Source organism: Arvicanthis niloticus, chromosome 9, assembly GCF_011762505.2.
Source record: "Arvicanthis niloticus isolate mArvNil1 chromosome 9, mArvNil1.pat.X, whole genome shotgun sequence".
NCBI lineage: Eukaryota > Metazoa > Chordata > Mammalia > Rodentia > Muridae > Arvicanthis > Arvicanthis niloticus.
In genome coordinates, this window is record NC_047666.1 from 73,414,331 (window position 1) to 73,431,387 (window position 17,057).

General features: G+C 37.3%; 1 protein-coding gene across 2 annotated transcripts in view; it reads left to right on the top strand.

Annotated features, from left to right (window-relative positions):
- Positions 1-17,057, top strand: part of Atf7ip (activating transcription factor 7 interacting protein) — a 91,914-nt gene that overhangs the window by 32,328 nt on the left and 42,529 nt on the right. For both annotated transcript variants that reach the window (XM_034511557.2, XM_034511556.2), the window contains exons 2-4: positions 11,197-12,845; positions 14,340-14,417; positions 15,655-15,800. In XM_034511557.2, the coding sequence (XP_034367448.1) occupies positions 11,204-12,845; positions 14,340-14,417; positions 15,655-15,800 (1,866 nt within the window). In that variant the 5' untranslated portion in view covers positions 11,197-11,203. The remainder of the gene's footprint in view (positions 1-11,196; positions 12,846-14,339; positions 14,418-15,654; positions 15,801-17,057) is intronic.

The window sequence follows — 17,057 nt, forward strand, 5'->3', positions numbered from 1 at the left end:
GCGTGTGTTTGTTTGCTTGCACTTGTGCACTCAATGTGCACTTAAGCTTGTGAATGTCTTTGGCCCCTAGAGGAGGACTTTGGGTCCTGTGAAGCTGGAGTTAACACAGCTGTGAGCCAACAGACACAGGTGCTGGGAACCAGACTTGGGTCCTTTGCCACCAAGGCCAATTCCCTAAAGTTTATTCTTCTAAATGATTAAAAATACCTGTTTTTTAATAGTTTGTTAGTGTGTGGGTATATGTGTGTGAGTATGGGTGCTGTCAGAATAGGCCATGGGAACCTCTGGAGCTGCAATCACAAATTGCTTTGAGTTTCCTGATTGTGGGTGCTGGGGAATGCTTGGTTTTCTCTAAGAAAAACTGACCAAATGTAAGTAAAAGATGTGAAAAACAAATTTAACTAGTACTACAGGAGAAGAAAATAGGAATTCTAAGGCTTATAAATGGTCATATTAATGATCTAGAGTTATCAAAGATCTCCCATCACTAGTTCCTTATAACAAAATTTGATCATAAGCAAGGAAGAAACCTAATTAATTGTAGCTCATTGCTTAAATTAATCTTTTTTTTATTAAGATAAATATAGCTAGATTCTGGATATGCAACAGATAAGAATAGAACATTAAGGAAAAGTAATCTTTATTTACTTTTTATGTAAACTGTTTAAAATAAGTAATTCTATGCCAGATAAAACTCCATTTTACTATTTAGCCATTGTGTTATCAGAAGGTAAGATTTAACCTTTATCATCTGTTTCCTGGAGCTTTTACTGTTCATTTAAATAGGTCTGTGTTTGATCCTCATCACCATGAGATCAAAACCAGGAACACATAGAAAAGAAAATTACATAAGGCAGTTGCTTGTTTTAATAGGACAGGACTCTAACACAACCTTTGATTTTAGCAGCTATCACTTGGGTTAAAGTGAAATTTCAAGTGCTACCTTTATTTTTTACTTTTTTTTTTTTGGGGGGGGGGTCTTAGTTTGCCTCTTCTCTCTTCCTGTCTTATACTTTCCTTCATTATGTGGCCTCCATCCTCCATGCTGAGGATTCAACCCTAGGCTGCATGCATACTCGCTGAGTCCTCTTAATTTTGAGCCAAATCCCTTGCCTTTATATTTTTCTTTGATAGTTATTATTAGATTACACATTGTCACCTTGAGAAACAAGAATTCTTTCTGGAGTAAATTTGTAATTTACAGAGAAAAAGGCTTACACATTGCTATTAGGTTGCAAGTTCAGAGTGAAGAAATGTGTCCACATCTGGAGAACTGAAAAATTTTTTATTTTTAGTTTTTTTTGAGACAAGGTTTCTTTGTGTAGCTCTGGCTGTCCTGGAGCTCACTCTATAGACCAGGCTGGCAACTGAAGAAATTTTAAACATGTGGACTTTAACATCTCTTCTGTACTAGGAACCAGTTGAAACATCAGAAATGGAAATTCGTACAGATTATTTATGTTCAAATATATTTTGTTCGACAAATTTTCCCTCAGTGATACTAATTTAACTTTTGATAAAATAATTGATGTCTAGTGTGAATAAGATGCACTATCATTAGAAGTTTATATTTTAAAAAAATGAATATAATTACCTTATTTAGAGGTCTGCTTTATTGAGTTGTGTTTTTAGTACACAAAAGACTTTTGAAAATCAATAAATGACATTCTCAAATAATTGCACAAAAAGTGGTAGAAAAATGCTGTGTTATTCAGATGTTTGAGTTTTTCTTTTTCTTGAAAGCCTGGAATTTGTTAGAACTGGGATTCAAGTAGCTCATTGTTCTCCTGAAAGAGGGAAACCACGGATGTGTGTGCATGACAGATGTGCTTGTCTACAGAAAAGCAGACAATGGAATGTTACTTGGCACTGATCCATTTATTTAATGGAACATTTTTTTTTTTTTTTTTTTTTTTTTTTTGTACTTGGAAACTAATAAAAGGTGTCAGATTAACATTAGGTGTTATAAAATGCAAGATTATTTCTCTCCAAGAAAATGAGGTTATTTTAGCCAGGAGGTTTTGCTGTTAGGCTCATATCTGTTCTAGGAATTAGACTTACATATTGTTTCTATTTTTAGGCTGTTGCCAGGTGGATTTAAATTTTCTCCTCTTATGGTTGCCCAAGTTCTAACTTCCTGATTGGTTACATGACCTGCTTTCATTAGCCAACCACGGTGACTATGCAAATTGTATTTCAGTTTCTGTTTCTGTCAAAGAGCTGATAAGATGGCTGCAAGGGGCTCCTTTGGGGTATGTTTATCATTTCAAGGAGGGTTTTCATCAGCATGTAGTAATAAGTGTAGCTTTCTCTTAAAGGGATATTTTATTTTTGAAATAAAAAAATCACACTTTTCATGAAAACTTCTATAAGGCTGAAAATGCCTCTTGTCAGATCTGATTTTAGTGGTGTTCTACTTTGATACCTAGACACAGTATAAGTGGTACGTTTTATTACTTACATATAAATGTGTGAGCATGCTAGCTTAGAAACTGTTAGAATGTTCTAGATTACTACCTTTGCTTTCTAAAAGAACAGAGTTTTTACTTAAAAATTATGTATAGGTCTCAGTTACATATATGGAGTGTATTATTCTTTAGTCAGTATTTATTATATAGCCTGAACTATATAGTGTGTGTTCACTATGATATATTAGGACACTCCAGTTTTCATTATATTGTGAATGGTTTTAGAAGTATATCATGGCATTGATATATTTAAGATGTTTTCTGATATAAACCTTTTACATTTCTGAAATATGCCTATACTAAAAATCTTATACTGGAGATATAACAGGATATGCTAAAATACTTTGTTAAACAATGTAAATGTAGGTATTAAAACCGAATAATGTTTATTTTTAAAGGATGCCTTTAAAATGGTAGCAAAAGTCGGAAGTGGCAGCAAGATACTTAAGAATACTGGTAAAATGCTAAAGCCACCAGTCCAGGAAGTTAAAGAAATGCATCTCGTGAAACTTGCCAGGTTTAGTTACATGTTAGGTTTTGATTAGACTCAGAAAACATTGTTTCATTTGAGACTTTCTGGTTTTCCTGGGAAAGGATAGTTAATTGCATTTTACATTAGTAGAAGACAGACGGTAACTCTCAGTGCTGCGTGCTTTGATAGTTTATAGTGTGTTTAATGCATAGTACTGTCTTTGAGATAAACATGTTATAGAATCTTGTCCTATTTAGAATAAGGAAGAAGAGTAAGAGGCTTTTTTGAGTATGTAGAGACATACTTGGTTGGTAATGTACTACCTTTGTCAAAAGCAGACATCACAGCAAATACTTAAGCACCTGGAAATTTGAACTCCCTAAAATAAAGCATGAACTGACACTTAGTTTCTTGGTAGTTTTTTTTCTTCCAAATTTATTGAATGTATATGTGTATTTGCCTGCATATACATACTATGTGTGTATGTATGTGTGTGTATATATATATATAGTATATATAGTGTATATAGTATATATAGTATATATGTGTATATATGTGTGTGTATACATACACAGAGTATATATATACACACATACATATATATACATGCATATATATAATACATGCGTGTGTACATGAAGGAACACACACACACACACAATGCATTCTATGTATACACCTGGGGCCCAGGGAAGCCAAATTTTGAGCAACCACAGTGCTGGGTGCTGGGAATTGAACCTGGTCCTCTTGAAGAGCAACAAATATTCTCAACCATTGAGCCATCTCTCCAGCCCTGGTGGTGACTTTTTGTTTGTTTTGTTTTTGTTTGTTGTTTTGTTTTATTTTTAATTTTAAAAATATGACCTAATAAAAGAAGTCAGGCTAAGGCAGAAAAATAATGGATTTTTAAAAAATCACCTTGCTTTTTGAGATACATTTTTAAAAATATTTTTATTTAGTATATGCTAACTGTGATAAGGTCAAAGTGATGATTCATTCTATTATCAGACTAATGGGTAGTAAACAGTGAGAAAGGGTGTTAGTAGTTATCGTACGACTGATTATTTTTATGGCCCTCTTTTCATCAATAAATACTGCAGATTTTCAAACAGTGTAAAACTTAGAGTTATCAACTGAGAAATGAGTGTTTTTTAGTTTATATTACTTATCCACCCATCCACCCATCCATCCACCCATCCATCCATCCATCCACCCACCCACCCATCCATTCATTCATTTGGTGTGTGGTTGTGGGTTCATGTGTGCCTTGGAGATCAGAGGTCAGTTTGTGGGAATTGTCTCTCCTTCTACTCTGTGGGTCTGAGGGGCCAAATTCAGGCCATGAAGAAGATGATGACGAAGGTCAGGTCATCATGATGATGTGCATAGTCTTCTCGGCAAATAGGTTAGAAATGAGGGTAATGAATAAAATGCTGTGTAGGGGTTGATTCTTAGTCGTCAGGCTTGTTGAGTTGATTATGTTAAGTCATCTAAGGAAAACATTTGAGTAAAACATTTTCATGGGCTGGAGATATGGTTCAGTGGTTAAGAACACTGAATTCAGTTCCCTGCAGCCTTAACTCAGGCCCAAGGCATTTGATGCCCTGTCTGGCTGCTGATGGCACTTGCACACATGTGACAAACATTCACATAAACGACAAACAGAAATAAATCCTAAAAATCCAAGATTTCCAGCATCTGATTATTCAGAAAAATATTAGTGATATTTATCTCAGCGTGGACATAATTGAAATGTTTGTCAGGGATCCAGATGATTTTGCTCTATGTTCCAGTTTTCTTTTTTGTGTGTAAGTTGTATTTTTATGTATTGTTTATTAGAGATATTAATTTGAATTAGCATGGTGATTTGGTGTGTGTGTGTGCGCGTGCACACACACACACACACACACACGCACTAATTATGTGTGTGTGTTGAGTCAATAATCTTAGTATTTACTTGGACTATTTTTAGAAACAGTACAGACCCTAGTTTAAATATAAAGAATAAAATGTGGGTGGGGACCACTCAAAAACCAAACAGCACTATAGATACCTTTTATTGACACAAGGCATTTGAAGTTGTGGTTATAATAGGTTTCCATTTTAATTGTTTCCTTTGGCTTTCACAGAGCCTGCCTGTAGTTCTTAAAGCACTTGCCCTCATCTGCTTCCTTTGTTGCTGGGTAAGGTTTGTGATACTTTTCTCTGATTGGCTTTAGGCAGCTAAGGCTTTGAGCCAATCAGAGAGTGAATTTCAGTTCCCTCACAGGACTGAAGGAAGCGCTGAAGCAGCTGTTGATTTATTTCCCTTATGGGGAGATTATATAAACTAAAATTATGGCTGCAGCAAGCTCCCTCTTGGGTATGTTTGAAAAATTGCAAGGTTCACCTGTAACGAAGGAAGGAAAACGATTAGTTTAAAAACATGTTGACTAAGAAAAGCTAATAAAGAGTGAATTTGGGGGAAATAAACTCTGATCATAGATTTTTTTTTGTAGTATAGAAACCCCCTGTAAAATTACCTTATAATCTATACATCTTACTGCTTCAAAAGCAGAGCTTATGAAGTCTTTTTTAACCAACTGTGAAAGGCAATTAATTGTGCTTGTTGTAGTGAATATATTGTTAGCACGTACATCAACAAGAGTCAGACATTTTGATTTTGTTGTGTGAATTAAGCTGAGTCAGTTCCATGCAGTATACAACACAGCACCGTGTCATCCTGCCTATAGGCCAGAATCCTGGTGAATTTGAGGTTTGGAAATCTGTATTAGTAACGGTAGGTAAAATGGTTTGAGAGATTATCTTAATTATTTGGGTTTAATATTTTGATGGGTTTTATTTATAATTTTTTTTACAAATATAAGAACTATTAATCTTGTAAAAGAAAATATATTTCGAATTTTATAGATTCTAACTCATATAGAAGTGATATTTTTATGTATTGTCCTTGTTTAATTGATTCCTCAGATAAGTTATATTTTAGAAACATTTATGAACATTGATTAAATCCAGATAAAGTAGCATAAAAGATATAAATCTTATCTACTTATTTATGTGTGCTGTATACTTAAAACATATCGTGTATTTAAGACAGGAATCTGTGTTCTAGGTTATTTGTTTCAGACAAAGAACCACATTGCACCATTTCAGATCTGTGTTTTGTTAACTATGTTTCTCTGACCTTATTGTCTGTCTCCTGTTGCTGGGCAGGAAATAGAATGCTGGCTACTGATTGGCTGAGTTTCTATGTAGCTCTTGAACAGCCACTTAAATTCTTGAGATTTTGAGCAGGGAGATTATAAGCTAAGACAAAACAGCTTCCCTTTGTTTCAGGGCTGTGATCTCTTGCTAGAAAGTGAAAGAAGTGGGTGCAGGGGAGGGGGCTCAGGAAAAAGTTCTCCTTTAAAGAAGAGGCTCACTATTCTTCCCTTAAAAAGAATTTATCAAAAAATTGAAAAAAATTACAAGGCATAGAGACAACTCAGGTAACACACTTTTTTCTGGTTATTAATGTATACATTTCTATAGAAAAAATGTTGATAATATTTCACCAGAGTTCTTGGATCTGAATATGTAAAGTAAGGACTTAAAATAAATACTTGGCTTTTAAACTTCTTTTTGATTAAAAAAGTACTTCGAGGAGAAACATAATTCATCACATCATGTGATGTGCTTCTAGATATGGCAGACATTTTCTGCTGTAAAATAGAAATGCTTTTTCTGTAAAATGAATTGCTGTCCTGTGGAAGCACTTTGACTCGGTTGCTGCCTTACTGAGAACCACAGATTCCACAGACTAATACAGATGGGAGGTATCTGAAGCTCAGATGACGAGACATACCCAAAGTGAGCTTCAGGGTCACCTGGTAATGCAGCCTTGGAGACTTGTTTGCAGGGTACTCCTTCCCTAATGTAAAATTTTCCTAATGAGCTTTGCTTATGCAAAATAGATTTCTCAAAGCAGATTGCTGATTGGTTCGCACAGATATGCCCGAACTAGTTTGAACTTGTTCATGCTACTTCCTTATTGCTTTGTCTGTTTTGTCATACGTGGAACCTATGAAAATCTGCTGGATGGCTGTAGTGTGCTCCCTTGTGGGTATGGAAGGTAGTTACCTCAGACTCTGGCAGGACTTTAGATTATTACTGAATTTAATGGCTTTGTTGCAAACCCAACTTGCCTTGGGTTGTATTTATTTGTATTGCATGTTATTTGATGGAGAGAGTGTAGTAGTAATGTTTGTTTACACTAGCTTACTGGATTTTCTAATTTCTCTCTCTCTCCCTCCCTCCTTCTCCCCCCTTACACACACACACACACACACACACACACACACACACTCTTAATGTTATTTAAGAGAAAATTTGTCTCAGAGTCTGAACGTTATGCCTAAAATCCACACCCAATGCACATACAGGCTAAACTATAATCATTCTAGATGGCCTTTTTTTGTGGCAGCAGAGTCTCACAGTGTAGCACAGGTTGGACAGGAACTGACTATAAGTCAGGCCGGCCTCAGAGTTGTGATGACCCGCCTGCCTCAGCCTCTCAAGTTACCAGTATACTCCACTTTGCTTGGCTTAAATCATTAATATTAATTAATGTTATCAATTAGTCACATCTGTTATCAATTAGTCACATCTCATAATTCTCAGCTAAACCTGTATTGGTAGACGTAGTTCCTCTTAAGACACTTTAAGATACAGTTTCTTTTAAACACTTTAAAAGATTGAAACATTAGGTAACCTGCCTTATCCAGGAGATGTGGGATTCAAACTTTAGGACTCTCAGCAGAGCTCATTGATTGTTTGCATTATGAAAAGTTAAGTGTGGGCTTTTTTTTTGTTGTTTTGTATTTTTGTTTGTTTATCTTCGTTGTTTTGAGACAGGGTTTCTCTGTACAGCCCTGGCCGTTCTGGAACTCGCTCTGTAGACCAGGCTGACCTTGAACTCAAAATCCACTGCCTCTGCATGCCTCTCTCCTCCGCACCTAAGTTTTGGGATTAAAGGCATGTACCACTACACTGGCTTACTTTTTTAAAATGTTTAATTTTAATGTAAACAATTATAACTCTTGGTTATGCATAGAATACCTGAAAATGAATATTTCAAAGTTTAAAGGACTGGTACTTCAGTATTTGAACATATTTAAATGGTAACCACACTACATTTAATATGTTTATTATAGTCAGCCAAGTGAGTGCTAAGCTTGGGATGTGTGGGACATAGAGCACTGGCAGAGCACTGGTCAGCACGCATTGGAAACCCCTGGGGTTGATCTTCTGCACCAAAAAGTAGGCCAAAAGTTTATGTAGAATCGGTGACAGGACTTGCAAGTGGATGAGGAAAGAAAATCTACAAGTTTAAATTCTAGACTCTTAAAATAGTACCAGTGTGATTTTGTATGAAGGTTTCTGGAGAGTTGAAAGATAATTTTTCTAAGAAGTACTTTAAATGAAAAGAGGACACTAAGAACTGTTTAAATTATTGAATTAAATTCAGAAAATGAATGCAGAATGTAACATAATCTAGACATTCTTTGACAAAGTGCCATGTTCTTAGAGCTGTATTGGTCTCTGACAAATAGTTCAGGCTTCTAGTTTTGAAAAACATTCACTATTAACTTATTGGGATGCTTATTTATTGTAGGTAAGTTATATTAGTAAGGTTTTAAAAACGTGATTTAATATAGTGTAGAATAAGTTGTTTTGTGCCATTTAAAAGTAGAGCCTCATTCTTGATTGGGTGATACTAGGAAGTAAGTATATCAGTGAATGAGAGAATGGGTGGGGGAGAGAGTGTATATGTGTATAAGGTGCACATTTATATGTGTTTTATTCAGCCTATAGTTCACCTCTCGCTTCTTCCGTCCCTCTTCCCCCTCCCCTGTTAGTCTTTTCTACAGCTGGCTATGCTCTCCTTTTGATGGAGCTGGGGACCATACCTTCCTTACACATGCCAAGCAGAGATGCTCTGCATGAGAGGCTTAGCTCTGTCTTCTTTTACTTGCTCTTTTGCACTAGCCTTTTGATAGCATAAAATTGGTGATAAGACATCCCAGTGTCTTTGTTTCTCTTGTTAAATTAATAACATTTCATAATTAGATGTAGCATCTACATCTTGATAACCTTTAGCAAATATAAGTGAATTCCCTTTTGCTTTTTGAGTGTCTTATTTTTAATTATGAGGTAGTGCTGAATATAGTCTAATGGATATTCCATGTCTGGTCAGGCCGTTCCTCGTTTACTCTCACTATTGTTTTTATGTGGTAAATCAATCAATCAATCTCTCTCTCTCTCTCTCACCCCCCCTTCTCTCTCCCTCTCTCAGACAGACAGACAGACACACACACAGACACACACACACAGAGACACACACACACACACACACACACACACACACACACACACACGGTATATTGTCTTAATTTTACAGGTTAGAAGTTCAAAATGGAGCTGTTGTCAAGGCATAGTTCTGTGGACGGTTCTGAGGAAGGATTTGTTTAGACAGATCTCCTAGCTGCTTTTAGTTGTTTGGCTTGTGATGGCGTAGCTCCTGTCTCACATGGTTTTATTCTGTGCATGTTGTAGTCTCAGAGACATTATTCACTTTGCACTAGGGCCCACCCTAGTAACCTTATACTCATTTACAATTTAGGCAGTAAAAATACAGCACCACATTCTCACTCATTTTAAGGAAAAACTGTCAATCAGTCACTTTTGTGGCCTCGTATAGACTACTAGGATGCTTACTAATGATCAACATTGCTTGGCTTTTGGATATGAATTTTTGATAATGATCATTGGGTTTTGGATGTGAAATTTTGATAATGATCTTTACCTGTTGATTGGTATTATCTCTTAAAGAAATATACTGCTTAGTCATTTATAGATAGAAGAAAGAACTATGAAAATTAGAAAATACTTTAGCAGAAAAAAAGATGTGCCGATGAGGAGCTGTAGCTGTAGCTTTGCAGTTAAGTCAGAGTATTGAGTGCTCTCCCTGAGGACCTGCGTTTGGTTCCCACCCACGTGGTGGGTCAGAGTTATCTGTAACACTGGTTCTAGGGGATCCAACACCATTTCCTCACCACTTTGCATGAATGGAATTCACATAGATATTTGGTTACATGCACATAGAATAAAAATAAATACCTTGAAAAAATATTAGATTCATTTTTGTGTATGTATTATGCAAGGTGAAATTTAATTGAGAATTAAAGGATTAAACTTGAATCACAAGGAAAAAGATGATGTAGAGTGCTTAGTCTCAGTTGTCATGTGAAGAGAGCTAGAATCACTGAGAGGTGGGCCCCTTGGATATGTCTGTGGATAGGCTTATCAGGACTAGGTTAATTATGTAGAAGACCCACCCACTGTGAGGAGCCCCATTCCCTGGGCTGGGTGTGGGTCTGTATAATTGGGAAAAAGGAGTGTGCTGGGAGTTTGTCATGGCTCTGACTGTGGGTGTGATGTGACTAGCCTCTTCAACCCCTGCTGGTTCAACTTCTCCTGCAACCTCCTCATCATAACGTTTTGAAACAAATCCGCTCTCCCCAAACTGATTTTTGTCACAGCAACTGAAAAAGTAATTCATTAGATGTAAATTAACTTCATCCAAAAAGTCAAACACGTGGTATTAGGGGAGAAAGCAGCCAAGCTACAGTGCAGATGTACAGCAGGAGCAGTAACAATGAGAAGAGTCATCCTTTGGCAGACAGATAGATTTGATAGGACTCTAACACGTACTGCAGTATGTGTAGTGTTTAAGTTGTGTAGCTTTCACCACAGTGAATGTTAGAACATTTTTATTCGTCCATGGAAGAATCCTGTACTCTAAAGCATTCATTTCTTGCTTTCTCCAAACCTACAAATGGAGCTGGAGGGATGATCCAGTGGTTGGTTAAGTGCTGCTCTTGTAGACAGTGATGTGGGTTTGGTTCCCAGCACCTGTTTTTTTCATGGACTTTTCACGTTCCTGAAGCTTCTCATTTTTAACTCCTGTATTGAGAATAAAAATTAGCTCTGATCCCTCTTCATTCTCCTGCATTAATGTTCTGGTGTGCATTGTTTCGTCACTTCTATATTATGTGACTAGTAAATATGAGAACTAAGACGTAGTAAGGATTAAGGTTTTTATTGTCATTGTTTTAAATTTATATGATCTAAATTGTTTACTTTTAATTTTTCATTAAACCTGTAATTAGATGACTTTTATCTCAATGATTTAAATTCTTTTCTTTTAATTTAAAGATTCAAAATGGATAGTATAGAAGAACCTCAGAAAAAAGTCTTCAAGGCTCGGAAAACAATGAGAGCGAGCGATCGCCAGCAGCTTGATGCTGTGCACAGAGTCAAAGAGGAGCTGCTGAGAGCCGATGGGAGGTTGTTGAATGGGAACCATGAAAATGGAGACTTGGATCCCTCTTCACCTTTGGAAAACACAGACTGTGTTCAGGACAGAGAAGAAGTGAATGGTATTGATGGCATTTGTTTGGAATCTGAAGAAAGTAAAACAGAATGGAAAGAAACACCTTGTATCCCCAATGTTGGTGTGAAAAACAAGCAAGAAGATTTGAATAGTGAAGCTTTGTCCCCCAGTATAACTTCTGATCTTGCTTCTAAAGTAACCACTGAACCAGCTTCTGGTACGCCAGCCTCTGATAACCCAGGCTGTGGTACCCCAGCCTCTGATAAGCCAGCCTCTGATAACCCAGTCTCTGGTGATCTGACTGCAGGAGAGCTGGCCACTAGAGTACCAGCTGCTGGTGACTCTGCCTGTCAGGAGCCTCCCTCCAGTGATCCCTCCTCTAGCGATCCCTCTTCCAGTGATCCCACCTTGAGTGATCCCTCCTGTAGTGATCCCATCTCTGGAGATACTGCTTCTGAAGAACCCGCCTCTGATGATCTTGTCTCTAGTGAGTCCACCTCTGGTGAACCAGTTTCTGGTGAGCCAGTGTCTCATGAACCAGCTTCAGGTGAAGCAGATACAAGTGAACCAGCTTCAGATGAAACAGTCACAAATGCAGTGGCGTCTTGTGAGCTGGCTCCTGGGGAATCAGCTTTGGATGATTGTGTCACCTCTGGTGATTCACCTTCTGAGGATCTGCCTTCTAGTGAGGAGTCCCTTCGCAGGTCTGTCTGCAGCAGACTGGCTTCTGGTGAGCTGACTCCTGGTGAGCTCACTGTGGAATCAGCCACTGACACTTTGAAACCAAGTTCAGTGCCAGTTTGTGAACCAGGTCCTGACACTGACAAGACAGAGCAGAGTAGCAATAACAGTGATGATTGTTTAGACAAGAATGAAGACGATGAAAACCTAGACCAAATTCAAAGTAAAGACTCATTTGATGAGGGAAATAAAGTGAACAGTAATGTTGGTGAGAAGGAAGAAACTCTAGAAACACATAGTGCAATTATTTGTTCCGATCTACCTCCAGAAAATATGAAGAAGGTAGAGGAAGAGCCTATTGCTGAGCCTGCTCTTGAAGAAGAAGCCATCTCCAGCAGCATGGAAGTTGACCAAAGCGAAAAGGATGGGCATAAAAGTCCTGCAGAACTTGTAGAAGCTGTCAGTGAGGACCCCACAGAAGACGACAAGAAGGAGGATACTGTCTTGGACAACACGGATTCTATGGAAACAGATGAGATCATCCCGATTTTGGAAAAACTCGCACCCACTGAGGATGAACTCAGTTGCTTTTCAAAAACTTCTCTCCTTCCAGTTGAAACAAGTCAAGATTTGGAGGATAAAATGGAGGGTTCTTTTGGCTCGCCCTCAAAACAAGAAAGTAGTGAGAATTTGCCAAAAGAAGCCTTTTTAGTCCTTTCTGATGAAGAGGATATTTCGTGTGGAAAAGATGAGCCTGAAGTTCTAGCCCAGAATAAGATGAGCTCTTCAGGTTAGCTGATTAAGGACTTTTATTTGCTTTAATAAACTATCCAATACAACATGTTCAATAATTTCAGTATTAGTGATCCATGAAGAAGAGTTTATAGAGCTGCAGCTAGATATGTTGGCACAGGGAGAAGCGGGGGACCTAGGAGGTTTAGCCTAGGCTGCATGAGACCCAGTCTCAAACCATTAGCAAAACAAATAGAAAAAAGTCTTATTATTACAAAATTAGAACTAATGTGTCTTAGTACATCTGAAGACAAGCTGTTGCATATTGCTAAATGATAACTGATACTTTCTAAATGATTAAAATCATAGTCTAAGGAGACTATAACCTAGTTTTTCCTTTTCTGGGAAAGTTCAGACAATATATATATATATATCCATATATGGATATATATAATATATATTTAAATATACATTATATATATATCATTATGCATTCCATCACATCCATTCTTTAGCTGCTATTTGATCTGTTCTTTCCTTTCAGATCAAGCCCTCCAGCTATATGTGCAAAGCTGGCGCCTTGTTTCTTCTCCTGTTAAGTCTAGCTAGTCTCATACTTCACATTGAGTGTTGCCCCTCAACCTTCCCAGTGCTGTGACCCCTTTATTTTTTACTCAGTGTTGAGTATTAATTTGCTACTCTAGCAGAGACTGAAGTTGGGTTCCCAGCACCCACAAGGTACCTCACAACCACCTATAACTCTAGCTCTGGAAAGCCAGCACTCTTTTCCTCCCACACACAAACACTAAATCTTCCCTCAAAGGCAGTTTGCACAATCCCTAGAGACTGAGCAAAAAGTTAAAGAACCCTATTTCCTAGCCAGAATCTGCTAACATTGTTTCTTACCAGAGTTCTTTCTGTGATACAATGTCAAACTCTAGTGGATATTCTAAGTGCCATGTATCTAATAGGCAGATCTGGAAAATGGTAATTCAGCATAGATTTTTGAGTTGTTTAGAATTTACCAGTATGTTGTTTTATCATTATTATTTTGATAATTGTCTTTACTGCTTTAGTTTTATTACATTTATTTATTGTTAGGTGGTCATCGTACATGTGAAGGTCAGAGGATATCAAGTCAGTTCTCTCCTTCTACCATGTACTGCTTGGGAATTGATGTCAGGCAGGCTGGCAAGTTTTACTCTCTGAGCCACCTTGCTGGCTGTGGTTTATTTTAATAACAGAGAGTAAAGAAAGCTGAATGATTTATAATAGTTGTTACTGATAATGGAAAAATTAGTAAGTAAAATTGTTGGCCTTGAAATCTTGTTTGTTTTCATATTCAGTTTATTAGGCATAAACACATTTGAATGTGAACTTGGTCTTTAACTTCTCACTGTATACTCCCATATTCTCTATAGTTCCTATTCTGTGACTTCAGTTTTGTAAAACATTTACTTGGTAGCCCAAATGGTGACCAAAAATGTGAATTAATGAGATGTTCCTGATTTCCATAGAAATAAGGCTCCCTTCTCCACATTTATCCTCACAGAGGGAGAAAGGAGTGAGGAAGCCAGCAAAGCAGAGGAAGAGAAGCGAGTGCCAGACGAGGAGCAGCCACCTGTGAGAAGTACGCATGCACCAGCACCTGCCTGCCTTAGTGTGGCCTCAGCCATGGGCTCCCATCTCTCTCCACAGATGGTTGCAGCTACATTGAAGCCACAGTCACTGCTGTTGTTCATTAGTAGCTCCGGGATCTTTGTATTATTTTGAATATTAATGGATTTATTGTATTTGTCTATGTTAATCATTCTGCAGAGAGGACTTAGATGTACACTCTAAGGCACCAGTGTCTTAAGCTGCTCTCAAGTTTAGGGCAGGATTTGCCTTGCTGTTCTTAAGTGAATTGCAATGTAGTTGTGTCTGCAGCAGATGCATAGGGAAGGAATGCTAGAACTGATTCCACAGACTTAGAAAAAAGCCAGGGTTTTATTTTGGTTTATTATGTCTATTTTAAAAAGTTATAAAGTAGAACTATATTGAATAAATGCATAGATAGATGTGAATATATTCTTTATTTCCTATTCTAACAAAGCTGAGTAGTGTTTGAGCTCCTCCCTACCTTATATCCTGAACATGTTACAGATCAAAGGAAATAGGTTTATGGAGAAGCTTTGGTATAGCCATAAAAGGTATGGAATAGGAGTGATATAATTTTTGAAACGCTGAAAAGCCAGTATAAATTTTCAGATGACTTCATGAATGTTAACATTTGAAAAAAATGTTTTAAGTAAAATCTTTGAATGTCTGTTCTGTGCCAAATGTACACTTGTGGCATTAATTTTTCTCTATGTACTCGAACTCTACTTGGCTATGTTAAATACCTCTTAGAGTAAGTACTGTTACTGTTCTAAATGTCGAATGATTAGGGAGTGGCTCAGTCAGAATGACTGCCTTGCACCTGTTTTTACAGAGGAAAAAGGATGAAATAGAAATAATTAGCTCAGAATGTACATAACTAATAGATATCTATGTCATAGTGATGTCTTTTGCATGTTATAGTATTCCCTTGTGCTATGGAACTGAGCAGAGAGAAGAGCATGGGAGGCTTCCTATCTTCACGGCAAAGCTATAGACAGCTCTATGTTAATGTGACAGTTTGGAGAAGAATGCTGTCTTCAGTGTGCATTGCTAAGCAGCTGGGACGTTTTCTCATGCTGCAGTCATTTATTTCCTCTTTAAAGCTGAGCATTGTATGCCTGCTGCTTCTTGTGATGTGAGCGTACGTGGTCTTGCTGACTGTAGTCTGGAGCCTGTAACTGAGACAGCGGACTCAGTAGTGCTGGTTGCTTTGTTGTTTTTCTCAGATGAATTTTCCAGACGAAAGCGTTCTAAGTCAGAAGACATGGACAGTGTGCAGTCCAAACGCCGGCGATACATGGAAGAAGAATATGAGGCCGAGTTTCAAGTAAAGATCACAGCCAAAGGAGACATCAACCAGAAGCTTCAAAAGGTGGCACACATTGCATTTCAAATGTGTCAAGAACAAGCTGCATGCTTGGAGACTTTTAGCATGATCCTATAATTCTGTGTTTACCTTGACATAATCTAGTCAGAGCTTGAAGACAATGGCAAGCTATAACATCTATGATTGTATACCTCTGACTATTTGGCTACAATATTTTTATTTTAAAATGTGGTAGTGAATATTAAAATAGAAGCGAGCTATGACATTCCTCGATTATTATTAAAAAATTAAGGGTTTTGAACATTTTCCTTTTATATGAACATTATTTTACAATGCAGAAGAAACAAAGTTTATTTAGTAGACTTTACTCTCAATACTATTAAGTTATTATATCCTAAAACCCCTTTTCATATTAGTTTAAAACATGATAGAGACAAGGCTTTAGATGAACTGGGAAAAGTGAGTGTTCAGAGTAAAGATAGTTTTGAAACTTCCCTGTATGTTATGCTAGCATATAATATATGTTGAAAATAATTAGTGTTACATGTATTTTTCAAAGTCTGAGAAAGAGGAGATGTCTCAGATGGTAAATAGTATGCCAGCATGAGGACCAGTTCTCATTGGATGCATTCATATAAGCCAGGCGTGGTGGTGCTCACTTGTCTTTCTAGCTAGGGCACTTGGAAACTAAGGGAGGCAACTTTGGGGGGCCCAGGGGCCAGCCATTCTAGCCAGTTGGTATACTTCAACTCAACCAATATGAGATACTGTTTCAAAACTGAAGAATCATGGACGATACACAGTGTTGACCTCTGGAATCCATGGGGACATTCATGAGCACACATACCTGCATGGTACACCACACATGTGTACATTAATATGTTCAAATACCTCTTATAGAGAGACATGAAACTCAGGCCTCTGTCTCTGGATCTCCCAGTCTCCTTTCCCCCATGAGACATTAGTTCATAGTAGCTTAGGCTGTACGCAAGTTATAACCCAAATTGACCTTAATCTTGTATGTGTCCTCCTGTGTCAACTTCTAGGTGTTGTGAATACAGGTGTGAGTCACCAAACCTGATTCTGTTTTTCAGGGTCTTATGGACTTAATTATAAATTAATAATCTGAAATGTCTTCTACTGAGATACTAGTACAACAAGAACAAATATTTATGTTTTTTTTAAAAACAAAAATTAAGAAATTATGCAATAAAAATGCTGTCACTGGCTAGTTTCTTTCTCTTGTTTATGTTGAGGTAGTAATGGATACAGTGTGTATAGAATTGTGCAGGTGAACTTGTG